At 45.8% G+C, this 26481-nt stretch overlaps 3 protein-coding genes across 6 annotated transcripts; 1 reads left to right on the forward strand and 2 right to left on the reverse strand.

The window, feature by feature from the left end:
- Positions 1-171: 171 nt before the first annotated feature.
- LOC149342911 (EKC/KEOPS complex subunit TPRKB-like) lies at positions 172-18265 on the forward strand. 3 transcript variants are annotated; one of them, XM_089545436.1, is made up of 3 exons: positions 172-261; positions 2383-2911; positions 17501-17935. In XM_089545436.1, exons 1-3 carry the CDS (start codon positions 207-209, stop codon positions 17604-17606), a joined length of 690 nt encoding a protein of 229 aa, XP_089401562.1. In that variant the 5' UTR covers positions 172-206; the 3' UTR covers positions 17607-17935. The 3 variants fall into 3 exon arrangements, with proteins under 3 accessions (XP_089401562.1, XP_089401564.1, XP_089401563.1); XM_089545437.1 differs by lacking the exon at positions 172-261 and adding an exon at positions 422-764 and having other exon boundaries at positions 17501-18265; XM_089545438.1 differs by lacking the exon at positions 17501-17935 and having other exon boundaries at positions 2383-2926.
- Positions 2906-10127, reverse strand: LOC149342912 (BTB/POZ domain-containing protein 2-like). 2 transcript variants are annotated; one of them, XM_089545423.1, is made up of 6 exons: positions 9787-10127; positions 9257-9359; positions 8499-8666; positions 6963-7870; positions 6472-6706; positions 2906-6095 (listed from the first exon to the last, which is right to left on the reverse strand). In XM_089545423.1, exons 2-6 carry the CDS (start codon positions 9323-9325, stop codon positions 5937-5939), a joined length of 1539 nt encoding a protein of 512 aa, XP_089401549.1. In that variant the 5' UTR covers positions 9326-9359; positions 9787-10127; the 3' UTR covers positions 2906-5936. The 2 variants fall into 2 exon arrangements, with proteins under 2 accessions (XP_089401549.1, XP_089401550.1); XM_089545424.1 differs by lacking the exon at positions 9257-9359.
- On the reverse strand, positions 10939-26469 carry sau (Golgi phosphoprotein 3 homolog sauron). The gene is made up of 3 exons (XM_089545435.1): positions 26110-26469; positions 22594-22840; positions 10939-12158 (listed from the first exon to the last, which is right to left on the reverse strand). The coding sequence occupies exons 1-3, from the start codon at positions 26284-26286 to the stop codon at positions 11734-11736; spliced, it is 849 nt and encodes a 282-aa protein (XP_089401561.1). The 5' UTR covers positions 26287-26469; the 3' UTR covers positions 10939-11733.
- Positions 26470-26481: the final 12 nt, after the last annotated feature.

The following is a 26481-nucleotide window of genomic DNA, read 5'->3' on the forward strand; positions in this document are numbered from 1 at the left end:
CCGCTTTGGATTTATACTCGCATTAGTTGTCCTTTTGAAGCCACTGTTAAAAAATTATATTACAACATCTATTACCAAATGTCTATTTTGCTTGATACCAAGTTCGCCTAAATTGTTTGCGTTTATGTAATTTATTTAAAAAAAAGAACCCTATGGCTCAATGAGTTTGTATCGGTGTGGCTGTCTCGGCGGTCGTCTCGAACTGGATGCACTGGCGGAGCAGACGAAGGCGCCGATTCCTTGTTTCACGCAGAAAAAAACGTAAGCGAACCTTTTCACCGGCACGGCAAATGCTGCGGATGTTTACACGTTATCAAACAATACGTATACAAGGCACTACATTAGAATACAGATAAATAGCCTGCGTTTCAATTGATGCTGGCTTCGCGATTTGCAAAAAAAAAAAAAAAAAAAAGTTTATCAGACGTGGTGAAAACATTTTCTTGCGCCTTTCAAATGAAGAAAACATTCGAAGCAACGTGGAAAGCTGCTCAGAGGAAATCGTGAAGGTGAAACGTGCCAATTCTCGGTACAGGTATCGCTTGCATTCGCGCACATGTGCGCACGCTGAACACGACATGACGATGCTCGTGCTAATCGTGTTCCACAGTTTCCCTGTAACGTGCGTAGCAAAATAGTCAAGTATAACTATATTTGTGTCCTGAAGTTGCTTACTACTACTGTTGTGGCAGCGTTGCTGTTACATTTAACTTTACATCTCGCAAGGGGGTTCGCCCGCCGAACGCACGATGTGTGTCCATAGAGTACGTGTTGGAAGAAAAGTTTCCTCTCTCTCTAGCTTCCAGTGATACTATAACACCTAGGACCAACAGACTTTATTACGCTTCGAAGTACTTACATGGCTTTGCATGCTACTCGACGGAAAGGTCAAAAGATCAACGCGAACGACTGGACCCGGTGATACAGTATTCATTTTGTTTAAGTGTTTAGTTGGCCTAGCTGATGGTTTGGAGTTTTAGGGCATTATTTCAGCATATTCATATGTGGTGAAATAATTAGCGTTTTACAGCTTTCCTTTGTTTGCCTGCGCTCGTGCCGATGTTGACTGCAATTATTTCAGTTATTTGCTCTACATTGGGGAACTCGCATACACAGAGTAACATCATTCCAGTTTAAAGTTGTTGATCGGTCGAATATGGCTCATTTCCACCAACTGCACGCAAGGGCAGCTGATGTTTTTGCACAAATGTCAATGCATCTCACCACTGTCACGTTTGGAGTGCACTCACTTGAAATAACTAGATCCATTAGAGTAAGCTCTCCATTGGACAGGAAAGCCTCAAGCACAAATAGTAGCACATGTGTTCTGCGCACAGTGTAAAATTATTCTTACACCGTGGTTCTGCATCAGATGCTCCCTTTTGTTCAGGTGATCAAATACTTAACACTTTGTGGCTCAAAATAACACACTTCCTATCTCAGAAATGAACATCAGCACCTGTCACTATCTATGATTAGGTTCTAATCAAAGAAAGGATCAATTTTGTCCTTTGTCTGACATCTACGGCCTGTGCCCATTAAATACGTACAATCTTTTCCAAAAGTAACCAGGCAACGGGGTTTGCTCCTGAGCCGTATAATGGAGCCCTGACTGCACCTCCAAAGAAAGGTCTTAAAAGGTGAAGACAAAGGTTCTTCTTACCTTACACAGATTTACAGGTGCCCCACTACACAGCTAAGAAATAAACCTCGTTGCTTGGTTACTTTTGGCAAAGACTGTACATACCATCGCACTCGTTGCAACCTGAAGTATGCCAGCAGTGACGTAACTACAGTTTGCGCTTCATGGCAAATGAATGCACTATAATGCACTTACACTCGGAAAGTGTAATAATGCACTACACAAAACTTGAAGACCATCTGAGAAACACCACCTCTTTCAAATCACAGCTAAATCTTCAACTTTACAGCTCTGCAACAATTGCACTGCTTCATGAAGTAGCTGCAACCATGTATTGCATGCTGTAGATCATGTTGGCTGTTCTATTTCCTACCAGGAATGCAGAAGTAACATTAATCCTCTTGTACGATACTTCTCACAGGTCACTTGTCCGGACTATAACAGAGTTGTTGGTCTTCGAAACTATAACTTTTATTAATAACACGCCCACATGTGCACAAAGCCAGTAGCTCCCAATATTAAAATCAATTCTTAAGGAGATGAAGATATATGTGCGCCTTGAGTAACCAGTAGGAACAAGACAGATAAATGCTTTTGTAGGAAATGAAATGCAGTGATATCTAAGCAGAGTTGCTCAGCTATCATTGTAGCGACACAGCACTGGCAGATTGTCGTGTCTGTATTGCCCATTATGTTTCCATTGTTCTTGCATGAGCAATAACTGCAGTAAACCTTTGCAGCCTGCTGCCCGATGGAGTATGTCATGAACAACCGGGAAGGAAAGCGCGCAGCGTCCATCCTGTTATTTGGTGACGTGACCAACTGCAGCGAGCTTCGTCAGATGGTGTTGAGCGGTGGCCTGCAAGTGTGTCTCATCAGGTCATCCCTTGTTGCCGACGTCTTCCAAGTGCAGTGTGCACTCGCCAAGGCATTGGCAAATCACTCCAGCGGGCGCATGAAGACTCGAAGCTTACCTTCCGAGATTCTGTACGTCCTAAGCCCCACCGGCAGCATTGGTGATTCGCTGCGTCAGATGGGTGCACAGGATTCGGACAAGACACTCATAGTCGTGCGCCTGGATGATCCAGAAGACAGGCACCTCAACACTCTCAAAGAACACATCAAAGGCCGTCAACTACCCTTGGACAGCATTCCACAGTTCACAGACTCCCAGGCACTTGCAAAACTTTTCAAAGTGACCGAAAAAGAACTGTCCATGGGCAGCCTGTTGGATGCTGTAGTGACAAGAATTGCACTAAAGGATACGGTGTAGGTACTCTTTAATAGCAGTATTGCAGCGTACATTTCTTGAAACGTCTTCACCACAATTCATGATATGTTTCCCTTTGACCAGCCACCCCACCCGTATTTTTTCACACACAAAAGTTTCTGAGGATGTCCTTGTACATAACATAAAGCATATTAGTTCACACTGAATGATACTGAATGCAGAGTCATGCAAGTAAGTTATTCGAGAAAGTAGCTTCATGCAGGTTGTGTGAATCTAATCTGAACATTAGACCCACCATGTTTGGCTTAAATACTACAGCAGTAACTATGTTATGGAGGTTTTTGGCTTTGATGGCATTCTAGAGTCTGTCATTACCAAAATGTGGTGTTGCCACATGATATCACTGCTTGCCATACCATCACATGGTACTTTGGAGGCCAGGAATATCATCAGATATACATTACACTGCACCTATTTGCCACCATTGTGATCAACTGGCACAGCAGCAGTGTAGTTGTCATCAGCACAACAGACTGCTCTGTGCAAGGCAGCCTAGGTCAATTGAGTGCAAGCCACCTGAAGACAAAGGGCTGAAGGCTGTAGCTTGTAAGTAGCATTGTGCACTTATTTGTTCATATCAGCATGCCCAAGAATCCATTTGGGGATGTCAGGCTGCATGGTATCCTGACGTGGCAGTGGGCCAGCACATCCAGTTAATCCAAAGTTATCCAGGCTTGCGACCTGTCCACAGTGCAGGCTTCGTGTATTCAAAAGAAAGCATTCGACAGAGGTCTGTATGATTGGGAAAGGAATTTAAGTGAGAAACGAACACTAACCAAAAATGAGAAAACAAGACGTTTCATTTCAGAACCTACTCGGTTCCTTCATAGGTGTGACTTTGGGCAGGTTGCACATTGCCTTTTTAAGCTCTCGTATAGTCAGCTACTAATGTAAACGGTGGGTGTAAGTGGGGGGGAGGGGTTCCAAGGGAACGCTTAACACTCCCCCACGTCTGCTGTATATGCTATAACTCAAGTAAGAGCTTTCTGTATGGGCGCAGTCATGATGTATTCAGCAGATGCGGGGGAAAGTTAACTGCTCCCTGGGAACCCATCCCCTCTGACACCCATGATTTTTGTTCAGTGACCTTTTGGCTGAATACACAAAGGCTTAAAAAGGCAAACTGCAACTCGCCCACAGTCACACCTGATGAAGGCACAGACCAAAGTGTCGTGTTTTCTCATTTTTGGTTGGCATTATTTTCTCACTTAATTAAAAAAGGCTTGGTATACTTACTTAAGCTGAGAGGAATGTCGGAAGGCCCTTGAGCCATACAGAACAGAAACAATGCCAAACTTCCAGGGCTTGACACTTCTCATAGAGTGCAAGTACTAATCGGGGACAAAGCTGGTGTACTCCACGCAGTGGGAGCCGGAGCAACGGAAAACTGCATTGCAACGCCATCTACAGGCGGCATCTGGGATCGAGACAGCCAATGCATGACCATTATTATCAGCAGGCACGTCGCTTGGCGCGTTTCAATGTTTCATGCTTTAGCTCGCCGAAATGCCACAGTTTTTCGTTGCTCCAGCTCCCACTGATTGGAGTATACCCACTTTTGTCCCCGATAGTACACTGCCTTCCTCAGAATCAGCTAAAGACTTTCACACACGTAAGATCGCACGACATGTCATCTACCATTATCAACCCCATTTGCAGGATATAGCAAAGTGTCGGGTTTTTTTCATGTACATTGTTACACAACAAGCAATCATTTGAGTGGAAATTTTAGTTTCAGAAGCTCTAAAATGCCTCTGCGGTACCTCTCTGTGTATTAAAATTTCACATAGTCATATATTAAACTTGGCAGATAGATCTCTTCAGTCGATGCCCTGGCATCTCAGAATGCACGTCGTGGCTGTTTTCGACAGGTGTTGTCCTCATCTAGAGTCATGACAGAATTGCACACAAGTTTTACATCATGGATAATTATTTATTCAATCTATTCGCTCGATACTTGATGAGAATGTACATTTATTAATTAGGATCCACAGTGTGCAATCCCTTTTCAATAATAATGGCGCACATGCTGCCCACCATCACCTGTCATAGCAGGCTAGATGACATTACACAATGTGGCAAATAAACTTGACCAGGCACCTTTGCTAATGTGCTTCACACAATGGGAAACGTAGCAGTAGCTATGGGAGACTAGATTAGCTGAAACTAGCCATACTGAAGTAAACAACATCCATTACTGAAATGCATATGTAAAAGCTTTCCTACACAACCATATGTTCGAAAGGTAATGCAAAATGATAAACAAATACCTGTGTAGTATGCTGAACACAATATTCATAGGTAGTGCTTTTAGGTGTGCGAAAAGCAATTTACATTAGCTTGTGACAGGTCAACACACGGCAAAGACACCTTGAACGTCCTACTGTGTGTGTTATAGTGGCTGTTCTACTTACATCATGGCAAAATAGGCCACATAAACTTAAACATATTTCAAACTTTGCACAATGCAGTGCAGCTGATCAGGTGCTTGGCTTAATCAGTGCTGTTCGTCTCCAACTTTCCTTAACATACACATCGTACCTGCGAAAGATAGCAGGGGCTTGCATGCAAGATGAGCAATGATGTTATAATGATCACTACACCGGGCATAATAGTTCTGGCACAGGCATATCAGTATCTACAGTCACTGAAATCTATGTCCACATGGGTTATTGTCACTGCACCCAACATGACATAACAATGCCTGTGCCACCACGAAATGCACTGCTTGACATTTATGAAGGAAGAAAATGCCATTATGTGGGAAGAGCTCAAAAGACCTCTGACGGTAGTGCTGCAGAGTTTTGCACACAAGTAAAGTGAGAGATTCTGACTCCGCAGCCACTAGAGCACACTTCTCCCAGAAAACCATGTCCTCGTGCACATGGCTAAGTAACCGCCACACAACCCCTGTCTCACAGTCTTTGGAACAGGTATAACACAGCACTGTGTTGCTGTCTGTCTATATTCACTAGCACTGCACTTCCATTACAGCCAAGCGGATTATGTAAAGAAGATGATCTCTGGAATCTGGCCATCTTCAACAGAAGTACCATTGTTGTTTCCAGCAGCATAGGTAAACTGGAAAGTGACTTTGCTTCCACGCGGGCAGTCAAGTGTTATCTTGCGCAGGCCCTTTGTCCCATAATGCGAGTCTGGTCCCTGCAAACACAGTCAAAAAGGGTACTCAAATGACTTGGCCTAAGCTTTTGTCTCACGCAGTTGCGCATAGAGCGAAGACAATCTAGTTTTTGTACAGAGAACATCTGAAGCGAGAAGCAAGAAAAATTGCACACTGTCACAATTAATTTACTCTATAGATTAGCTAGAACAGTTGTCATCCTTAGAACTGTTTGCATAGCAGCCCTCATCACGAAACAAAATGCTCTATCAAATTTCAACCATAGCTAGGCAACACAAGACAAAATGAGGAGGCATGCATACAACAGGCCGCAGCTGAACCCCAAGCCACTAATGCCCACCACGCCACATAAAAGCTCGCACTAAGCATTGAAACACGATGCATCGCAGAACTGACCTTGAGTGTGGCACAAGCTGTGTAGTTGACATTAGGGGCCACTTCCACAGGGCTCTTGAAGAGCACACGAAACCTGCCTGGTGATCCATCACTGTTGAAGCTCGTGTCGTGAGAGCCCAGCACTTGGCCAGTGCCCGTCTGAACCAGCTGAATGTTGACGTCGTAATCTGATGGGCCATGAATAGATCCATACAGTCCATAGCCGAGTACAAAGATCTTTCTGTCCACTGCGAACCTGCGGAAATGGTTGCAAACTTAACACTAAAATACATGTAGCCTTCCTCTTTAACAGCACAGCGGGAAAGTTGCAAGCATTGCTCGCATGCTGGATTAAGCTAGGAAAGATCACTGGGAGTGCAACATAATTCGCAACCTGTGTAAAGCTTTTATACAGGTTTGTCATTAACTGAGCTCTTCAGGACAATACAGCAGAGTTCACTGTTTAACTCGCTCCATGCTCGTCAACACTAGCCAGACGGCGCAAGCCTCACCGTATCCGGTCAGACGTCCCCGAGTAGCCCCACCGACTCTCAGTCTGCTGAAAGCGTGCCACCACTTGCTCCTTGCCCAAGATGCAGCAACGAGGACTCTCCGGAAATGCAACGGGTGGCTTTGGGTTCACCGTAAGGTGCAGGAAAAGAGAGACCAGCTCCCTGTCTGTCAGCAGGCCACTCTGTGCTGGTCCCAGTGCAAACTCCTCGATGCTCATAAGTGGGAAGCGCACTAAGAACAGGGCCCGCCCAAGAGCAGCTCTCTTGTTCTCTGCATTCACAGGGCGTCCTGTGCGCACACACTCCGCCTCTGCCCATCGCAATGCCGCGGCAAACAGCTTTACCTCCCTTATACGGAGCGTATCTCGCTCGAGCACCGCACAGAGCGTGTCCCGGTCTATGTCCACAAAGCCCTCTGCGGCAAGGGCTTCCGCTGTGCACTTGTCAATAGTGTCTAGGCAGAGCGCTGCCAACTGAGGCTCATCAAAGAGCCGTGCCTGTGCTAGGAGCAGGAAGGCATTGTCACTGCTCAACTGCCGCTGCAGAAAGTCGACACAGGCCTTCTCCAGAGCAGGCACTGCATACTTCTTTGCGGTATAGAGGGTGGTCATCACAGTCTCTGCACCAATATGCACTTGGTCAGAGTAGAGGAACTTCAGCAGGGCCAGGAAAGCGGCAGGTTCCACATCGGGGAGCTCCACTTCTTCAGCGTTGGTTGCCAAGGCCCCATTGAACATGGCATCAAAGACAGCACTGCCCACGGAGAGTACAAATTTGTGGGCAGGTAATCGCTGCTGCTGTGCGCCCCTGCCGACGAGGAAGCGCACATCGCTCAAGATTTCCTTGTTGAAGAGGAAAGCCAGCCGCTCCTGAATAGTGCTTTTAGAAGCTTGCCAGTTGAACAACACCTGCAGGAACAGTGAGAGTGGTGCATAAAAGTTTGGTTTATGGTTGATGGGATTTAACGTTTTAAAGCTACTCGAGCTATGAGGGATCCTGCAGTGGAGGGCTTCGGATAATTTCGACCACCTGCGCTTCTTTATTATGCAATGACACTGCACAGTACTCGGGCCTCAAGCGTTTTGCCACCGTCAAAATGAGACTGCCGCAGCCGCAATTGATCTTGCATCTTTTGAACCAACAGCCGAGCACCATAAGCCACCATGGCGCCGTGGTGCATAAAAGTGTGAAATTCTAAGCTAATAGCAAAATCAATGTTCAGAAAATTACAGTTTATTAATTACTGAAAAGGTTACTTTCAAAACAATTTCAGCCAGTTTTTCTTTTATTTCATTTCTAATAAAATTAAGAGAAATAACTGGTACAACATTGGCAAGGTTGCAGGACCCCTTAATAGCTGTACCCTTTTTTTGTATGATCATTAGTTGTCATTTACTGTTCAGCTACACTGTCCAAGTTTGCCACTCTACATACTATTAAGATGCCTCAGACATATATTTGTGTCCCCTTACGTATACATTGGTGCACACAGCGAAAGTGAAGTTTCACAGCACCAGGTGGAAATAACAAACCTACCTGGCCACTGTTTGAAGCAATTGGTGCCACAGAGTCGTCACCTCGTGGGCGCATACCGTTAGTTGTCAGGCACTGTGATGCATCACTGCCCCGGCGGTTCATTGGTGGGGAGGCGTTCGCAGGGCTCTCGACAGCATGCTGTTCACAGCAGGTCCCAAACGATTTGCTCTAAGAAGACACGAGGTAGAGAAACGATAGCCACATTATAAAATCTTTCACCGCCAATAGCTAGACTATGCGTAACAAACACCACAGTCAAAAGGAAATGTTTTTATACTGGTATGTGGAGTTTACATCCTAAAGCTGATCATGGGCTGTGAGGGACTCCGTAGTGGTGGACTCGGGGTTAACTCCAAGCACGCGGGGTTCTTTTAATTTTCATTCTGACATTGCTTGATTAAAATGGTAGCAGTGCATGCCGACTATATTGAAATGCATATTATATCAATGATGCTAGCTTTAAATGCACTTCCAGGACAGCTTATTGGCTGTTAGAAATATGAGAAACGTGATATACGGTAATCCTGCAAAGAAACTGGTGAAGTAAATGAAAGAACCCTCTTCAGTAAGAGAATGTTGCTCAGATCTACATATGTGTCAAATAGATGTACGCTGCATTCAGATTCCATTACGCACATAAGCGCTGGGTCAGGAGATTGTAATTGAGGAGAACTTGCATGGTTAATGCATGGTGCAAACGCTGAGCCGCTAAAGAGGCACTACTTCCAGCAAAAACCCTTAAAGTTTATGTGGCCTACCTGGCTTGCTGCTCCGTCCCCTTCACTAGACGTCATGTTGCTCGGGGTATCATCTCCAATGCCAGCCATTATGCTAGTGCTCAGTGTCTAAAAGAGCAGTTTCCTGCAGCAGCGATGGATCACGTAACGAAACAGTTCACGATTTTAATGACCGAGCAGAGGTGCGACGGTAGTTAGACAAACCCCTTAGAAAGCGGCTTGCGTTTAATCGTGCGAGTAAAACTGTGCCCACAGTAAATTAATAATTGTTATTATTACTTTCTGAGGAGTGACGTCCAGTTATAGGCCCCCAAAAAAAGAAGGAAGAACATTTCTAGGAACATTTAATGTTTAGACGAGTTTAGACTCGTTAATGCTTACGATAAGACTGGCAGTGGAGGCACAATTATATGCTTGGGCGTGAAAACTGCAGACGAACGATGCCAGGGAGTCGGGCAATCGCACGGTGCGCGGCTCAACTGGTTCTCCGAGATCTCATTCTCCAATGGGGGATAGTCGACCTCACGAAAAAGAAGAGAGCGATAGCTTACAGCGGTCTGCAATCTCAGGACAGCATCACCTTACTGCAGAGAAAGTCATGCACCTTTCTCGTGAGACAACTTAAGGCCTCGCGATTCTCATACGAGGAACAAACAGCTGGAAAATGTAGGATGCGGCGGATGCGAGCAATGCCTTGGCAATTACGATCTTTTCTTTCTTTTTTTGATAGGATGTACCGGTGATAACAGTAAACCAGAAATGCTTTACACAGTCGGAGGAGCGTTGATCAGAGTGAAATTACTGCAGCACAAAAAAAAGAAAAAGTAACTGCAAAAACTACTACCAATTACGAGAACTGAAGCTGAAACTGCTCAACAACGCTCTATGGCCTCAGATGCAACTGATCCCGGAGGCCATCACATTGCAGTGTCGCTGCACGCCGTTAGGTAGGGCTAACTGTTTTTCTGAAGCGCGCCAACATCAATCCAGAGACTGTCAGAAGTTTGTGTTTATTCATTTGTCTATGTTAGATTATATCTGGCTTTTACACGCGTGCGTTGCGTGCTGCTGTGGTATGCGATGTGCGTGCTTGTATCGTATGTGTAAAGTGGTTTGCGGACAGTCTGGTCTCTGCATGCAGCGCGAATGTCATCAGAGCAATCCCCGCACGTAAATATGTTGAATGATTACGTTTAGTCATAGCTATCGTTATTAGGTGCTCGCAGCGCGCTTGTGGAGTTTAACCGCTACCTTCCTGAACACGCCTACGTTCTGTTCAACACAGCATACTGAGCCTGCATTCAACATGCTCGCGCACAGTCTGCGACTACGCATGTGTGTTTCTACTTCATATTGCCCGATGGCCAGCGTGATCGCCCGTTACAACCACAAGGAAGCAGAGCCTCCTCCGGTCAACTCGGTGCCTGAAAGCTCCGCGAAGAAAAATGATAAGGACAAGGCCAAAGATCCGTTCGCCCGTTTTCCTGAAAACACGAACCCCAAGACTGGTGAAGTTGGCGGCCCGACCGGACCCGAGCCTACCCGTTACGGAGACTGGGAGCGGAAAGGAAGAGTGACGGACTTCTAGCCCTTCACACTGGGCAGCTTGCAAGGAATGCGAAGACGTTCAGTAATAAAGTGTAATTAAACATGTGGTGCAAGCTTGTAGCCCCTCCATAAAGTGAAAAACAAAAAACAGACCATTCAGTCGAGAGCAGCGTTTTATTTACAATCAGAACGACAGGAGAGCCACCTTTTACCAAAACAATACAGCAAAAGAAAAAAAAAAGATCCCAGCTGGCATTGAGCTACTGCGAAGCCGCCAAGCTCACGGCAAGAGCCACACCCACAGGAATGAAAAATGGGCCCAGCTATGTACACGGTCAGACCATCAGTAACATGCGGCACAGAGAGCATATTGGGGGTTCCTTTGCAGCGTCGGGCCACTGGAGCTCTGGATTAGCACAAAGGTTGCCTGCCACACTCCCATGGGGGAAAAAAAACCTAGCTGGTCCGGGGCTTAGGAGAGGCGCGAGGGGGCAAGAACTCTGGGTGGGGAGGCACTGCCCATCCAGGGGCCACCTGACATTGTTGCGAGCTTTCGGTTCATGCCACACAGTGCTGCCTCCAGAAATGAAACCGCAAAAATGAAGGGTAACGTGCCTTTGGTTTCACTAATTGCCAGCACACGCAAGATACAAGACTAGCAGTCATGCACTTGTGCTCGAGCAGTGTGTACATGAAACTAATTAGTGGCATGAGTGGTGACGATGTGTAGCCAATTTTTTTCCTCTAATTCCTTCATTTCCAGGGACAGCACTGAAATGCACATGTGAAAGCTTGCAGCCCCTCGCGACTCTCCCAAGCCTGCTCCAAAGACAGGCATATGACCAGAGGCACTCGGTGGGGGCTGGCAGCACACCAAGGGGGGCGGTCAGCCAGCCCATTTGTTCCCCCATCCTCCTCCAGGGTGCGGGGGTCATCGGGGCATGGCTGAATCACTTGACGAAGGCGGCAAAGACGCCCCAGAGGACCTCATTCGCGTTGGGTTTGGCGGCTTCGGCCTCCATGTCGAGCTCAAGCAGCTCGCGCACCCGGCGCATGGCCAGCTCGTAGTCGTCATCCGAGAGAGGTGCAAAGGCGTTCTCCAGCACATCCGAGGCATGTGCCAGCACTAGCAGTGCCAAGAGCCGCCGGTCCATGCGCTGTGGGTCGTTGACCCAGCGGCTCAGCACTGCCTCCTGCACTCGACGCACCAGCTTTCCCTTGGATGTCTGGTCCACCAGTGGGTGCGTGGTCATGTCAAAGAGCAGGAAATTCTGCTTCTCTGTGGTCAGCACCCCCTTCTCCACCAGGTTCTTGGCCAGGCGCTCACGGACATTGCGCAGCTGGTAGCGCAGCTTCAAGGGGTTCCATGTCTCACCTGCACACCAACAGATAGAATATGGGAGGGGAACACTCAAGCTCTGACAGGAACACCATCTTCGACAAAGCCTTGATCAAGACTGCCTAAACTATGCGTGAAAGTCGCTCGTAACTTCTCATGTACTTAAGGCATGCAAACTTGGTCTGAAAAGAAAAAAAAAACAATACCACAAAACCTAGTCAATACGTTTTTAAAATGCAGCAAAAACGTACCGCCCAGTAAAACGCGAACTACAGAGACTGCCCAATTTTTTAAAATGTAACTGTTGAATGAGTTGTGCTTTTGGGTTGATAGTTTCACTTCATGGAAACGTCAAATTAGCATTTCTTGGCGCAAGGTCCGAGCAGCTCCTTTTCTAATGCTCACAGAATTCAGCCCACATTTGCTTTGCCGTCAGTGCAAACGAAACTTCTCAACACATCCAATACGGCAATGACAATGGCTAAAGTAGCAGAGATCTCTTACATGTAGTTTTTGGATGCTTGGCCTCCTCACATTAAAAGCCACCGCGGCGGCAAACTATTGCAGTGTTCTTGCTTTTTATGCTGGGTCCCCCAGACCCAGCCCGCTCATATGTAAGCGCACCACTCTAATTCTCAGATGCTACAGCCCATAGCCTTTAGGCACTGAGAAGCAGTAGCTGCATTTCCCCTCTTCATGTTGTGACCCTGCCGTAACAGCCCTCTTGTATGTTGTTCACAAAATGAACAAGGGAGGGGAAAACCTCAGTTTGCTAGAGCCAACGTTTCGACAAGGGGACTTGTCTTCGTCTGGGCAAAGCGTTCATCATCGGCAGGGATTATATAGGGCCTTCGCTCCGAGGAGGAAGGCCCCGGGGGTGGGGAAGGAAAGTGGTGTGGGAGGGGATGCGTGTCAGGAAGGGGAGGGAGGTGAATCATCATTCGCTAGGCTACAATAGTGCAACAACCTATATCCGGGTGGTATGCAATGAACAAAAGGCTTTGAAGGGGCTGCGACGGGAGGGGGGGGGAAGCGCTGGGTGAACCTGCAAAACTCAGATAAAAGGATTAGTCAGTGTGGTACAGGGACATGATAACAAGGGAAAAAAAAAAAGGGGGGGGGGGGCTGGCACTGGAAGGAGAAAGGAAGGGGGGCATTTCCCAGGAAGGACTAGGCAGGGGGGGGGGGAATGGCTCGTGTTCAGAGAAAGCCAAAAAGTGGGGGCAGAGGGGGTAACAGGAGTGTCTTGGTTTCCGAGAACTGGTAGCAGGGGATTAGGAGAAAAAAAAAAAAAAAAAAAAAGGTGAACAAAGGAAGAGGGTGACAAGGCCGGAAATGGGGTGGAAGATATGACTTGGGAAGGGTGCAAGGAGCGACAATATACTTATGTGAGGTTCTAGGAAATAGTCTGACCACGTGCAAGACATTTGTTAATTTAAAATTATGCTGAACCTGGAATGTACCTGAGAGATTCCAGGTTTCCTCTGGACATGTTGATCCCTGTTGGTTGCAGTGTTTTAAATTTGTGGATTAGGAATGCTTCTCTGTATTTTCTGTCCCTAGTCGATTTGAAGCCTGACTGAAGAATGAACAATTTGAGTTCGTCGAATTTGTGATGGCGTTGATTAAAATGGGTCGACACTGCCTTCTGTTCATTCCGTGTTGTGTCAGCCCGGTGCCCGTTTAATCTGGCACTCATTGTTTGTCCGGTTTCTCCGATATATTGTTTCTGGCAGTAGGAGCACTGGAGCATGTAGATAATATTGGACGATGTGCAGTCAAAACTGGTCTTTATATCGAAACTGAAATCGCTTGCCGTACTTTTAATCGTAGTGTCCCTTTGTAAATGTTTGCATGTCTTGCATCTGGGTCGAGAGCATGAAGTTACTGTCGGTGGTGGTTTCTTACCGAGCCTAGCATGCACCAGGATGTCCCTCAGGTTTGTGTTGCGTCTGTATGTTACCCTTGGTGCGTCGGGAAATATTTTCTTGAGACGGTCGTTACCAGTTAAAATGGGGTGGTATTTCCGCAGGATATTGTTTATGTTTGGAAGCGCGTTTGAGTATTTCGTTATAAGTGCAGGAGGTCGTTGACTGTTAGCTTTTGTTCGTTTTTTAAGAACTACATCTCGTTTCAAAGTGGTTGCTCGTTGGAACGCATTATTAAGGGTTGTCTGTGGATGGTTTCTGGTGATTAGTGTGTTTTTTAGCGAGTGGAGGTGTTTCAGGTAGTCATCGTCGTCGCTACATATTCTTCTTAGTCTCGTTGCCTGTCCTACGAATATACCTTGTTTGCAGTGTCTTGGATGATGGCTAGTGAAATCTAAGTATTGTTGTCGGTCAGTAGGCTTCCTGTAAAGTGTGGTTTTGAGCTTGCTATTTTCTAAATGCACAGTGGTGTCAAGGAAATTGACTTGCGTTTTCGAGGAGTTGAAGGTGAATTTAATGCTGGGGTGGAATGAATTGAAATGTGTGACGAATGCCTTCAGGGTCTCAGCCCCGTGCTCCCATATCATGAAAATATCGTCTATGTACCGCAGGTATATGAGTGGTTTTTTTAGAAATGAATTTAGAAGTTTAGATTCTAGTAGCCCCATAAAAATGTTCGCGTAGGTGGGTGCGAAGGGAGTGCCCATGCTTGTTCCAAATACTTGAAGGTAGTAAGAAGAATTGAATTCAAAGTAGTTGAGTGTTAGTACCAATTCAAGTAGCGTGAGGTACACTTCAGTTTCGTGCGGGTGAGGACTTTGAGTTAGAATTTTTAAGAGTGCGTCGATACCTTCATTAATGGGAATATTTGTGTACAAAGCGGCGACGTCAAGTGTGACAAGTATGCTATCTGCTGGGATAATGGAAGCGTCATTCAGAGACTCTATTATGCGGAGAAAGTGCGGTGTATCCTCGACAAAGGAAGGGAGGTGGGTGGGAATATCTGCAAGATAGTTGTTCAGGAAAATTGATAAGTTCTCTGTGGGCGTGTTATTGTTTGAAACGATAGGTCTGCCGGGGATATCTGCGGTAAACAAGTCTTGTTTACCGCAGATATCCCCGGCAGACCTATCGTTTCAAACAATAACACGCCCACAGAGAACTTATCAATTTTCCTGAACAACTATCTTGCAGATATTCCCACCCACCTCCCTTCCTTTGTCGAGGATACACCGCACTTTCTCCGCATAATAGAGTCTCTGAATGACGCTTCCATTATCCCAGCAGATAGCATACTTGTCACACTTGACGTCGCCGCTTTGTACACAAATATTCCCATTAATGAAGGTATCGACGCACTCTTAAAAATTCTAACTCAAAGTCCTCACCCGCACGAAACTGAAGTGTACCTCACGCTACTTGAATTGGTACTAACACTCAACTACTTTGAATTCAATTCTTCTTACTACCTTCAAGTATTTGGAACAAGCATGGGCACTCCCTTCGCACCCACCTACGCGAACATTTTTATGGGGCTACTAGAATCTAAACTTCTAAATTCATTTCTAAAAAAACCACTCATATACCTGCGGTACATAGACGATATTTTCATGATATGGGAGCACGGGGCTGAGACCCTGAAGGCATTCGTCACACATTTCAATTCATTCCACCCCAGCATTAAATTCACCTTCAACTCCTCGAAAACGCAAGTCAATTTCCTTGACACCACTGTGCATTTAGAAAATAGCAAGCTCAAAACCACACTTTACAGGAAGCCTACTGACCGACAACAATACTTAGATTTCACTAGCCATCATCCAAGACACTGCAAACAAGGTATATTCGTAGGACAGGCAACGAGACTAAGAAGAATATGTAGCGACGACGATGACTACCTGAAACACCTCCACTCGCTAAAAAACACACTAATCACCAGAAACCATCCACAGACAACCCTTAATAATGCGTTCCAACGAGCAACCACTTTGAAACGAGATGTAGTTCTTAAAAAACGAACAAAAGCTAACAGTCAACGACCTCCTGCACTTATAACGAAATACTCAAACGCGCTTCCAAACATAAACAATATCCTGCGGAAATACCACCCCATTTTAACTGGTAACGACCGTCTCAAGAAAATATTTCCCGACGCACCAAGGGTAACATACAGACGCAACACAAACCTGAGGGACATCCTGGTGCATGCTAGGCTCGGTAAGAAACCACCACCGACAGTAACTTCATGCTCTCGACCCAGATGCAAGACATGCAAACATTTACAAAGGGACACTACGATTAAAAGTACGGCAAGCGATTTCAGTTTCGATATAAAGACCAGTTTTGACTGCACATCGTCCAATATTATCTACATGCTCCAGTGCTCCTACTGCCAGAAACAATATATCGGAGAAACCGGACAAACAATGAGTGCCAGATTAAACGGGCACCGGGCTGACACAACACGGAATGAACAGAAGGCAGTGTCGACCCATTTTAATCAACGCCATCACAAATTCGACGAACTCAAATTGTTCATTCTTCAGTCAGGCTTCAAATCGACTAGGGACAGAAAATACAGAGAAGCATTCCTAATCCACAAATTTAAAACACTGCAACCAACAGGGATCAACATGTCCAGAGGAAACCTGGAATCTCTCAGGTACATTCCAGGTTCAGCATAATTTTAAATTAACAAATGTCTTGCACGTGGTCAGACTATTTCCTAGAACCTCACATAAGTATATTGTCGCTCCTTGCACCCTTCCCAAGTCATATCTTCCACCCCATTTCCGGCCTTGTCACCCTCTTCCTTTGTTCACCTTTTTTTTTTTTTTTCTCCTAATCCCCTGCTACCAGTTCTCGGAAACCAAGACACTCCTGTTACCCCCTCTGCCCCCACTTTTTGGCTTTCTCTGAACACGAGCCATTCCCCCCCCCCCTGCCTAGTCCTTCCTGGGAAATGCCCCCCTTCCTTTCTCCTTCCAGTGCCAGCCCCCCCCCCCTTTTTTTTTTTCCCTTGTTATCATGTCCCTGTACCACACTGACTAATCCTTTTATCTGAGTTTTGCAGGTTCACCCAGCGCTTCCCCCCCCCTCCCGTCGCAGCCCCTTCAAAGCCTTTTGTTCATTGCATACCACCCGGATATAGGTTGTTGCACTATTGTAGCCTAGCGAATGATGATTCACCTCCCTCCCCTTCCTGACACGCATCCCCTCCCACACCACTTTCCTTCCCCACCCCCGGGGCCTTCCTCCTCGGAGCGAAGGCCCTATATAATCCCTGCCGATGATGAACGCTTTGCCCAGACGAAGACAAGTCCCCTTGTCGAAACGTTGGCTCTAGCAAACTGAGGTTTTCCCCTCCCTTGTTCATTTTGTGATCGCCAAGGACCATCTACCGCACCCTCTCTCTACCATGGACTCTTGTATGTTGTGCATTTCTTTCAGATGCTTCTGCCCTTTGCACCGATGCACTGCGGAGATGCAACCTCGGCAGGTGAACTCTGTATTTCACGCGCCCCCAGATTTGGCCCACTTGTATGTTTGCACATGAGCGTTTGGTCCCTAACCGTATTATATGGTTAGAGTCAGACGAAATTTTGAATGCAGTAGCTTGGAAATCTTGTCATCCAGGACCATATTAACTGAAAGAAAAATAGTGTAACCCGATACAACATTTTTACTATCCACAATTTGGAGTGTATAAACCAAGAATGCATCAATGAGTTTTTACTGTACAAATAAATACAAGCACCACTTTTGTACGGCCATAACAACAATTTGAAAAGACAGGAATTAAACAATATGGAGTCCTGGTAAATAATTCAAAGCCCTTGCACATGCAATCAGCTCCTGTAGCCTACTGTCTGCAAAAGGCCCGTCTGCCAGAAACCTGCATAATCACCATGACACAGAACCTTGCACAGAAGCCCAACCAACTGCTGCCACAGGATGCTGAACAAATGAAGCACTCTTCTGGCCAGTGCTGGCTACTCATGACTTTTTCAATTTTCAACTGATGCCCCTGTGGTATTTGAACTAGAGCAGAACAATGCAGGATCCTTGTGCTTCAAATTTAAGTTCAACCAATAAATGTTTCATCAGATTAATGTTGAGGATAGCAACAACCCTCGCCTTTTCCTGGAAAAAAGCGCCGAGTGTGTGACTGGACACATTATCATCAATCTAACTACGTTCACTACAGGAAAAGGGCTTCTCCCATATTCCTCCAAATAACCCTGTCCTGTTCCAGCGGCCGCTATCTCATCCCCGCAATCTTCTTAATCTCATCCACCAACATGAGTCCTTGGGCAAAGCTCCTTGAGCACTTACGTGTCTAAGTTAGAGTGAGCCCATAGGTTGACCAAACTTTTGTGAGTAAGACTGAGCGAGCACTTGCGATTTTGCCAAGGTACGAATACAACTGTTAAACACTTTCCTTTTAAAGGTTACTGGTAAGCTGCTATTCATAATGCGAGAGTGCCAGCCAAGTGCACTCCATGCCAGCTATTTCACTGTCTGGATCTGTGGTAATTAGCTGCTCTAAGCAAGGCAGGCTTGGGAAAATATGCGCGTTCGTATCGCCGTGTGTGGCTGCGAAAGGTGTGAGGGCCGAGGGGACAAACTGCGCGCAGTTTACCCGAATCGCTTGCACTGGTAGTCGTCTTCCCAGAGGAACAGTTGAGAAAGCTCCGGGCCGCGTGCCAGAATCCGAAAATACCGAACAGTTTGTCGCTCTGTTTGCAACATGTGAGGGCACCGCTTTACCGCTTTTTATCTCCATTTTCCTCTTCACTGCTGGGTTTGCGATTGTATTGTTGTGCGTTTCTTGCTTTGAGCTGCACATACGCCGTCATGCCGTCCTGCGGGGGAACTAGATAACATGGGGCCCGGCTGGAGGGGGATATGCATCTTACAACCCTGTCACAAGGCATCGCTCGAAGGCCCTTCCAGCAAAGGCACCTCTTTTCACCAAAGGACTGAAAGCTCAAAGGAGCAGCAATGCAGCTACACGGTGCAGCCCAAAGGTGAAACAGGCTACTGTGCTTGAGGCGGCTGAAGCGAGTGTTTTAAAATTAAATTTGGGTATTATGTTAATTCGTTGAGCTCAGACAATTTTTTATTCTAACTGCTTCCTTAAAAGAACTGCAACAGCTATTCTCATCAGCAGCAGCAGGTTCTGTGTATTCCCTAGGCCATCAGGGGCACTCGGTTTTCAAACATTGTTGGCTGCATCTTTTTTCTTTTTTTCATTGCTTTTACTTTTTGACATTGGACGGCAATACGATAGCAGGTTCTCGAAGGCCGCACCTTTGAGCTCCAAAGGTCTTGGACAGGCGCCTTCACCTCCAAGGACCTTAGTTCCAAAGGCGCAACATTTGTGCCGTGTAGCTGCACTCCTTACACTTTTGGATATAAGGACCTGATTCTCAGAGGCCTTTGCAGTGCCCGTGTGACAGGGGTATTATTTTTGGAGTCCTTTTTTTTGGGGGGGAAAGGGGGTTGAAGTATAGGCGGCTATATAGCTATAAATTGCGCATTATGACCTTTGTAGTTTCTTTAGGACGTGTTAGCAAAATCTCCGTATAATTTGAGCATCCCCTTTTTGAAGCTTTAATTTTTGAAAAATAAAGTGTGCAAATTACGCGAGCAAGTATGGTAGTTGTGCATGTATACACCTGCCTGCTGTACAATGCAATTCTTTGGATTGCATAAATGACTGTGAATCTGTTAAGCATTAAGCCCTCGTTAACTAAAGAGGAAAATTTCAAGGCAAGCAAGGTACTGAAATTCTCAGTGTACCGATTGTTAACTGCAAAAATTTTATCTATCTTTAATTTACAACACTGACTACGCTACACAAACAGATTCCTTGATTTTAATAAAAATACAGTTGCATGGTAACGCAAGACACACAGCCAACAACTAAGAGTGCACAAGCCTTCAGCCCACAATCACATCAACATGGCAGCAATATCAACTGCTGCCACCTCCATCAAGGCTCAGACACAAGTGCAGAGGTTAAGGTTGTGCAAGTTGCCACTAATACCCACAAGCCCCCCTCCCTTCGACCCCAGTCTGCCCAGATATCATTACAGTGGGAAGCGAACTCTGCCCTTGCCTCATTCCATGAAATTTCCAAGCTTCGTAGCCAACAGCAGAAGTGGTGTTGAGAGGACAGCCCATTCATTACGCTAGCATGACATGCGAGTTGTGCAAACCACAGGCCCTTCTGTTCATATTTTCACACGCCAGATTTCAAGATACCCAAATTTCATAACAAAAGTCTTTCTAAATATAACTGGTAACAAAAAACAGCAATTGGTCGAGTTTACTGTGCAATACGAAAAACTACTAGCCTAACTAATATTTTAACACATGCAAGTTCAATTTAATGAGGGTGTACTGAACTTATAACTCTGTCTTCTTTTGCTTTACAACTGGTGACTGCCGGGCACCGTATGACTACCACCCTGTTGCTTAGTGGTGAAGTTCTGGTAGAGGCTGTCACTAAATTTAAGCTGAGGACATCTACCACAAATGACTGAAACTTGCACCCCTACACCCAAGGCTAGTGCGGGACACTGATGCATCAAATCTACAGCAGACAATGCCAAGAGCATCTGAGTGAAGTTTAACAGCTCTGCATGAGCCCTAGAATTTAAAACTAAACTTCAAAATTTTAACGTGCAGCAAGTACAAAACAAGTGAGGCATTAAAAAAGGAAAGCAGCCAACGCATACATGCTTGCAGCACACACAGCCCCCTCAATGCACTTTTCTGATCCTCACTGTGTGACCTGCAAGCAAGAAAACTGAAGTTCATTCATGGCACCTGCATTCTTAAATGCATGCAGCCACCTTTATATTGCCAGGTTCTCGTAAATCCTACACAGTGGTGATCGTGGCAGGTTCCCATAATGTTGCATTCCGCCCATTGTTCAGTGCCCCCACTGACAGTATGACTACGAGGTGAATGTGACCAGGTGCTCCGCTTCAATGAGTTTCTGCCAGGCTGTGGTAACGCAGCTGCCCCCAGAACAATGTGGTGTCAGTGAACTACTCCTGTTCACATCTGGCAGAGGGCTGAAAATGGTAATATCAGCAAGTCTATCTACTCGCGGCTAGCTAGAGAGGAGGACAGGATGCTCAGAGCAGAGGAAAGGGGCTGCCTGCTGGAAGCAGCTGCTTTTCAGCCCACTTTTTACACACTGCACATTGTCGCCGCCATGCTGCATCCAGGAGCTTGCAACCTGCATAACTGAGCAATCATGAAAACTTCCTTGGCCAGTCAAAACAAGCCGACTTACTAAGAAACATCGCTGGTTTAAAAGCCGAGAGAGGTTGGAACAGTCTCATATGAAAATTTTCTCTGAGCTATCCACACCACAAATGTAGCAGAGCAATCATTTATGCAATAGACTATTATAACGACCCCATTAGCAAAAAAAAAGGCTAAGTTCCCAAAGGGTAACCTGTAAACTCAAGAAGGTGAGCCAAAGTATAATATTAGCCTGCAAATATACAAATGATGAGTGACAATGGTCGCTAATTTAAATCAAAAACATGAACTAGAAGTCATAAGAATTTATCACACAATTTGCAGACACCCACTCTACGCAGTGTCACATTCAAGCCATCAATAAAATTTTACAGCACTACTACTCGTCACAACTAAATGTGCCCGAACAACCCAAAAATGAATCACAACAAATTAATGATATGCAGCCGCAACCTAAAGATATAAGGGAAGAACAACACACATAGAGAGCTTTACATTTGTTATTCCCTCCTTGTGTCTATGCTGGGCTAGTGGTCACCGAAATGGCTTCACAACTTCCTCTGGCCCCCACAAGTATAACCATAATTATGAAAAAAACTGCATTCACATGTGGCAAGGCAGCTCTGGCCGAGATGCCTTAGCACAGCACGCGGCTACTGCACCCAGTGTTCACACTTCCAGAATGCTGAACTGCTTCAAGTGCGACCAACCTCAGTGCAATGAAGAAATGACGCTTTAAAGCATGAAGGCCACAAGTGACCTCGAGTTAAGCTAGATCTTGAAATGCATACCCCATTCCTTCAGACCTCTTTCAGGAATAATGTGCAGCGCCCTGGACTCGGGACAATTGTGGTGATGTCTGAAATCACTCTTTCAAGTATGTCACAACACCAAGTGTACGGCTAATGCCTGAAGAAGCAGAGCAAGGCACGGCAAAAAGAATGTGTGGATCAACATAAATGAACTGCCTTTATAAGCAAACAGCTCCTTTGAGTTATGTACGAGTCTGTGAGACTCCACTGAACTATGGCACATCCACGTCCACACTGCCACACTGCGCCTGTTGATGTACACACTGGACCTGTTGATGTACACACTGCACCTGTTGATGTAAAGCATGTACCTGTTGATGTAAAGCATGTTGATGTACATGGATATATCCCTGGCCGCAGTGAGACGCCATGTCAGAGGCAGCAGAATATGAAACTGCTGCTGAAAGAGTTAACTGGGAACACAGCCTCAGAGGTGTGCATGCGTACCGCTGAGGTAGTCAATCCAAGCTTGCAGGGTCTCGGGGGGCCTGGTTTCCTTCAGGTGGCGCAGTGCCTCATCCAGCAGGACATCGCCTGTGGGTGTGTCCGAGCGCAGCAGCACCTTGCGCAGCAGCAGCGATTTGCGCCGCACGCCACACCGCTCCAGCTCAATGCGACCCCGCAGGGCAAGCTCCACGAGGATGCAGCCCCGCAGGCCAGATGAGATGCAGTCGTTCCAAAAAGATGTGTAGCCCTGCAGGTGGAGACACGACACCCCGCAGCTCATGGCACTGTGTACACAAAACAGCAAAGCAACACGGTCCCTCAAGGCAAACGCACTCTAGTACTGTGTGACAGGCCAAATGATTAGACAAGTACACATTGCTGGGCTCACACAACTCTAGTTTAACAGTTTAGTTGAAAACTAGTGTTATTGTCGTTAGTCAATTCAGGCAACTTTTGGATTATCACTAAGCCGGCTTTAGGGACCGTATGCCCAAACTTCAAAACAAAGTTATCCTGAGGGGTTTAGTAATTACCAACATAATTTAAGCCTTTCACAATATTATTCCATGGCTCTTATTTGTTGTGTTACTATTACTGTTGTTTTGACATATAACTTGCCTGTGGTATTTAAAAACGATGCGTGCTGCTAATTATTCATACTTCTGTCACATTACTTGTTCTTGAAGTGCAGTTGCAAGAACCTGCCTTGTAAAGACAGTGGAGACCCTGCAAAGCTTGCCTCAGAGCATTTTGTTCCCTATCCCTGTATTTTGTGTCTTTAAATTCAAACAAAACTAAAATTGTGCCCCTCATCTGAAAGTGTTTTAGGTGAAGTAGAAAGATGAGAAACCAATGGTAGCATAGTTCATTACTCCAAACTCACCTATCATGTCACTAATAGCCAGAGAAATAGTGAAACAGAAAAAAAAAATACATTTTTAATAACACTCGGTTCAGTCTCCCAACATGTTTCTGATCCTATAGGCTCCATGTCAGAGATTCTCTGGTATGTAATGCAAGCTGATCAGTGTGCAGCAAGTATGAAGTTAAAGTGAGTGTCCTGCAACCCATCTCAGGTGAGAAATGAATGTGCAAGAATATTTTTTCTTTCCCATGTGAGCTCAAACAATAGTCCCAACCTTCGGTTATAGCTTTTTTAGTGGCTATTATGACATTTTTTTTTCCTGCCAACATTCATAACATGCCAGAAGCTGTCCTTACTGGATTTCAAATGTTCTGCATTACAATGCAACAAAGTAACTAGAATGAGGAATCATACCACTAACAATGCCAGGAAATACAGGAGTGTTACAAAAGAAATAACTCAAATAGTTGCCACAGAGTCTCCTGTGGTCTTCAGCCTCCTGAGCTGCCGAATAACTGCCAACTTTGATTTAAAAAATATAGCTAAAGTAAAAGCAAAGTAACAACGTGATTTACTTCCAAACGTCCTTAAGAACAACAACACCACTACACAGAGGTACAAGTTACCAGATATTTTACCTCTGCTACTGGGGGAACTATAAAAATAGAGGTACCATGAACTCAAAAGAGTTTTTTCTTGCAAAAGTAACAGCCAAATGTCGGATGACTATGACGACCTCCAAGTCAGAAAAGCCGGAATAACTGTATTAAGAAACTCCACACAAACTGGGCTTTCAATGCACCTTTCAGCAGAAAAGGCAACATTGTCCTTAGCTGTTGCAAAGGTGTTCCTGCCTCTGACAAGTGATGGTTACACTGTCTGCTTAATGCGCCAGTCAGCTCAATCATTTGACACAAAATTCCATTCATCAGCAAGTATTTTGTACACTCTGTACCATAACTAATACATTCACAGCTATGAGATCACTCTTAGTTCACACTCAGCATTGACTAATACTAAAGTTGGCAAGCTGTTAAGATCGTAAATGTGCATGGCCTTCTGTCTTGGACACAGTTACTTCTTTTTTTGGGCATCCGTATTTAATGAATACTTGGTGGCGCTTTACATTGATTTCGCGGATGGTAATAATAAAGGTTTGGTTTATGATGTGTAACATCCCAAAGCAACTTGGGATATGAGAGACGCCATAGTGGAGAGCTGCGGATAATTTCAATCAGCTGATGTTCTTTAATGTACACTGACATCACAGAGTACAAGTCAGTGCACGTTAATGAACCTCAGGTGGTCAAAATTATCCAGAGCCCTCCACTAATGCGTCCCTCATAGCCAGAGTCGTTTTGGGGCGTTAAGACACCATAAACCAAACCTGTATTATTAACATCCACGAAATAAACGTAAAGCCATACTAAGCCGCATGCCACACAGATCACATCCATAAGGTAGGCATTTCTATATGCGAAACTAAAAAATTCTGGGATTCTTTTACTCCTTGCATGTCATACGACTGGAACCGCCTTCCTTCTTCAGTTGCCACAATTCCTGACCCTGTATTGTTTCGGACTGCTGTTACCGCTTCTATTGAATGATATATTGTGTTGATCACTTATTCTAACTTATCTATGTTTTGGTAATTTACTGTTCTCAGCTGTTTGTATTTTCAGTGTTATTACGTATTACGCACTCCCCTCTGTAATGCTCCTCCCCGAGGCTAAAATAAATAAAAAATAAAGAAGCGTTCATTAAATATGGATGTACAAAAGACAAGTACCTGTATCCAAGGCAGAAGGCCATGGACATTTAAGATTTTAACAGCTCGCCAACTTTGGCATTAGTCAACGCTGATGTGAAAGGCCATAGTTGTTCTGTGAACGAACTGCGCGTCACTTTTCCTCTTTGCCTGGCGTAATACGTGAACTTATAAATGCCGCCGCAAGTACTCCAGCACAAAACCGGTGTCTGCGGCTGTCACGAATATCCGCTTCGCTTTCGACACGCTGCCGGCCTCACCCGACACCTGCAATTGCCTCGGCAGCCCACAAGACAAGAGGGAGCCGCTACGCGCAACACACACTTTCGGGGCTCGTGCAGCTGTTCCACCGAGAGGCCCGCGCACCGACTGGCGGAAGAAAACAGGTGGACAAACGACATGCCCATTTCTCTTTCCCGAGAAATGTGACGGACGTCTTATCAGGGCCGCTACTTGGTCTCCTTTCTGTAACACGTACAATTAGCGCGGTTAAGTCACGCGAGTTAACAGTCTCGGAAAAAAAAAGACCGACGTTTTTAAGATAGGAACAAGTGTAGCGGCGAATATGGGACGCAGTCTTTCGGAAATCAAGCACAACGGCCTACCACATTCCTTTCGATAGCACGGCGTCTCCGAACGCTCAGCTGCACTAAGCGGTCGCGGAGCGCTAGGGTACGAGCATAAAAGGGCGGCAAAGCCTCCGCAATCGCTACGCAATCATCCCGGCGGCCCTGACATGAGGGTGGCTACAGAGCGCGCTGTGCGAGTTCAGTCGTGAAAGCTGTATAGGCAAAACCAGCCACCGGAAGGGGACTTTGACGGTGCATTCTTCTCGCCTAGCCGCTTCAGAGCGCGGCGCGCTCCGAAGCGTCGGATTACTTGCCTCTTTCTCTTTGAGTCCCAAAAGAAGCACTTCTTCCATTAGAGTGAGACGAGTCTCCTTTGAATCGACATCGTCCTCGCTCTCTGGTCGGTTCACAGGCTCGTCCACGTCTTTGCTCCGACCGTCCGGGTTCGAACAAGCGTTCTTTCTTTGAACAAGCCCTTCTTTGCGAAGCATTGTCCCTGGTCGATGCGGATTTTTCAGGCAGTGGGCATGCACAGTCTGTCCCTTATAAACAAGGTTTCACTTGCCAACGCGTACTGCACAAACACATAGCACACACTCCGTTCACGTATACAAGAAAAACCTAGCAGCAGTAATGGCGGACAATGACGTCAAGATTCACTGCTTGCCACCGCCTAGTAAGAGGTG

Source organism: Amblyomma mixtum, chromosome 5, assembly GCF_055824585.1.
Source record: "Amblyomma mixtum isolate Tamu chromosome 5, ASM5582458v1, whole genome shotgun sequence".
NCBI lineage: Eukaryota > Metazoa > Arthropoda > Arachnida > Ixodida > Ixodidae > Amblyomma > Amblyomma mixtum.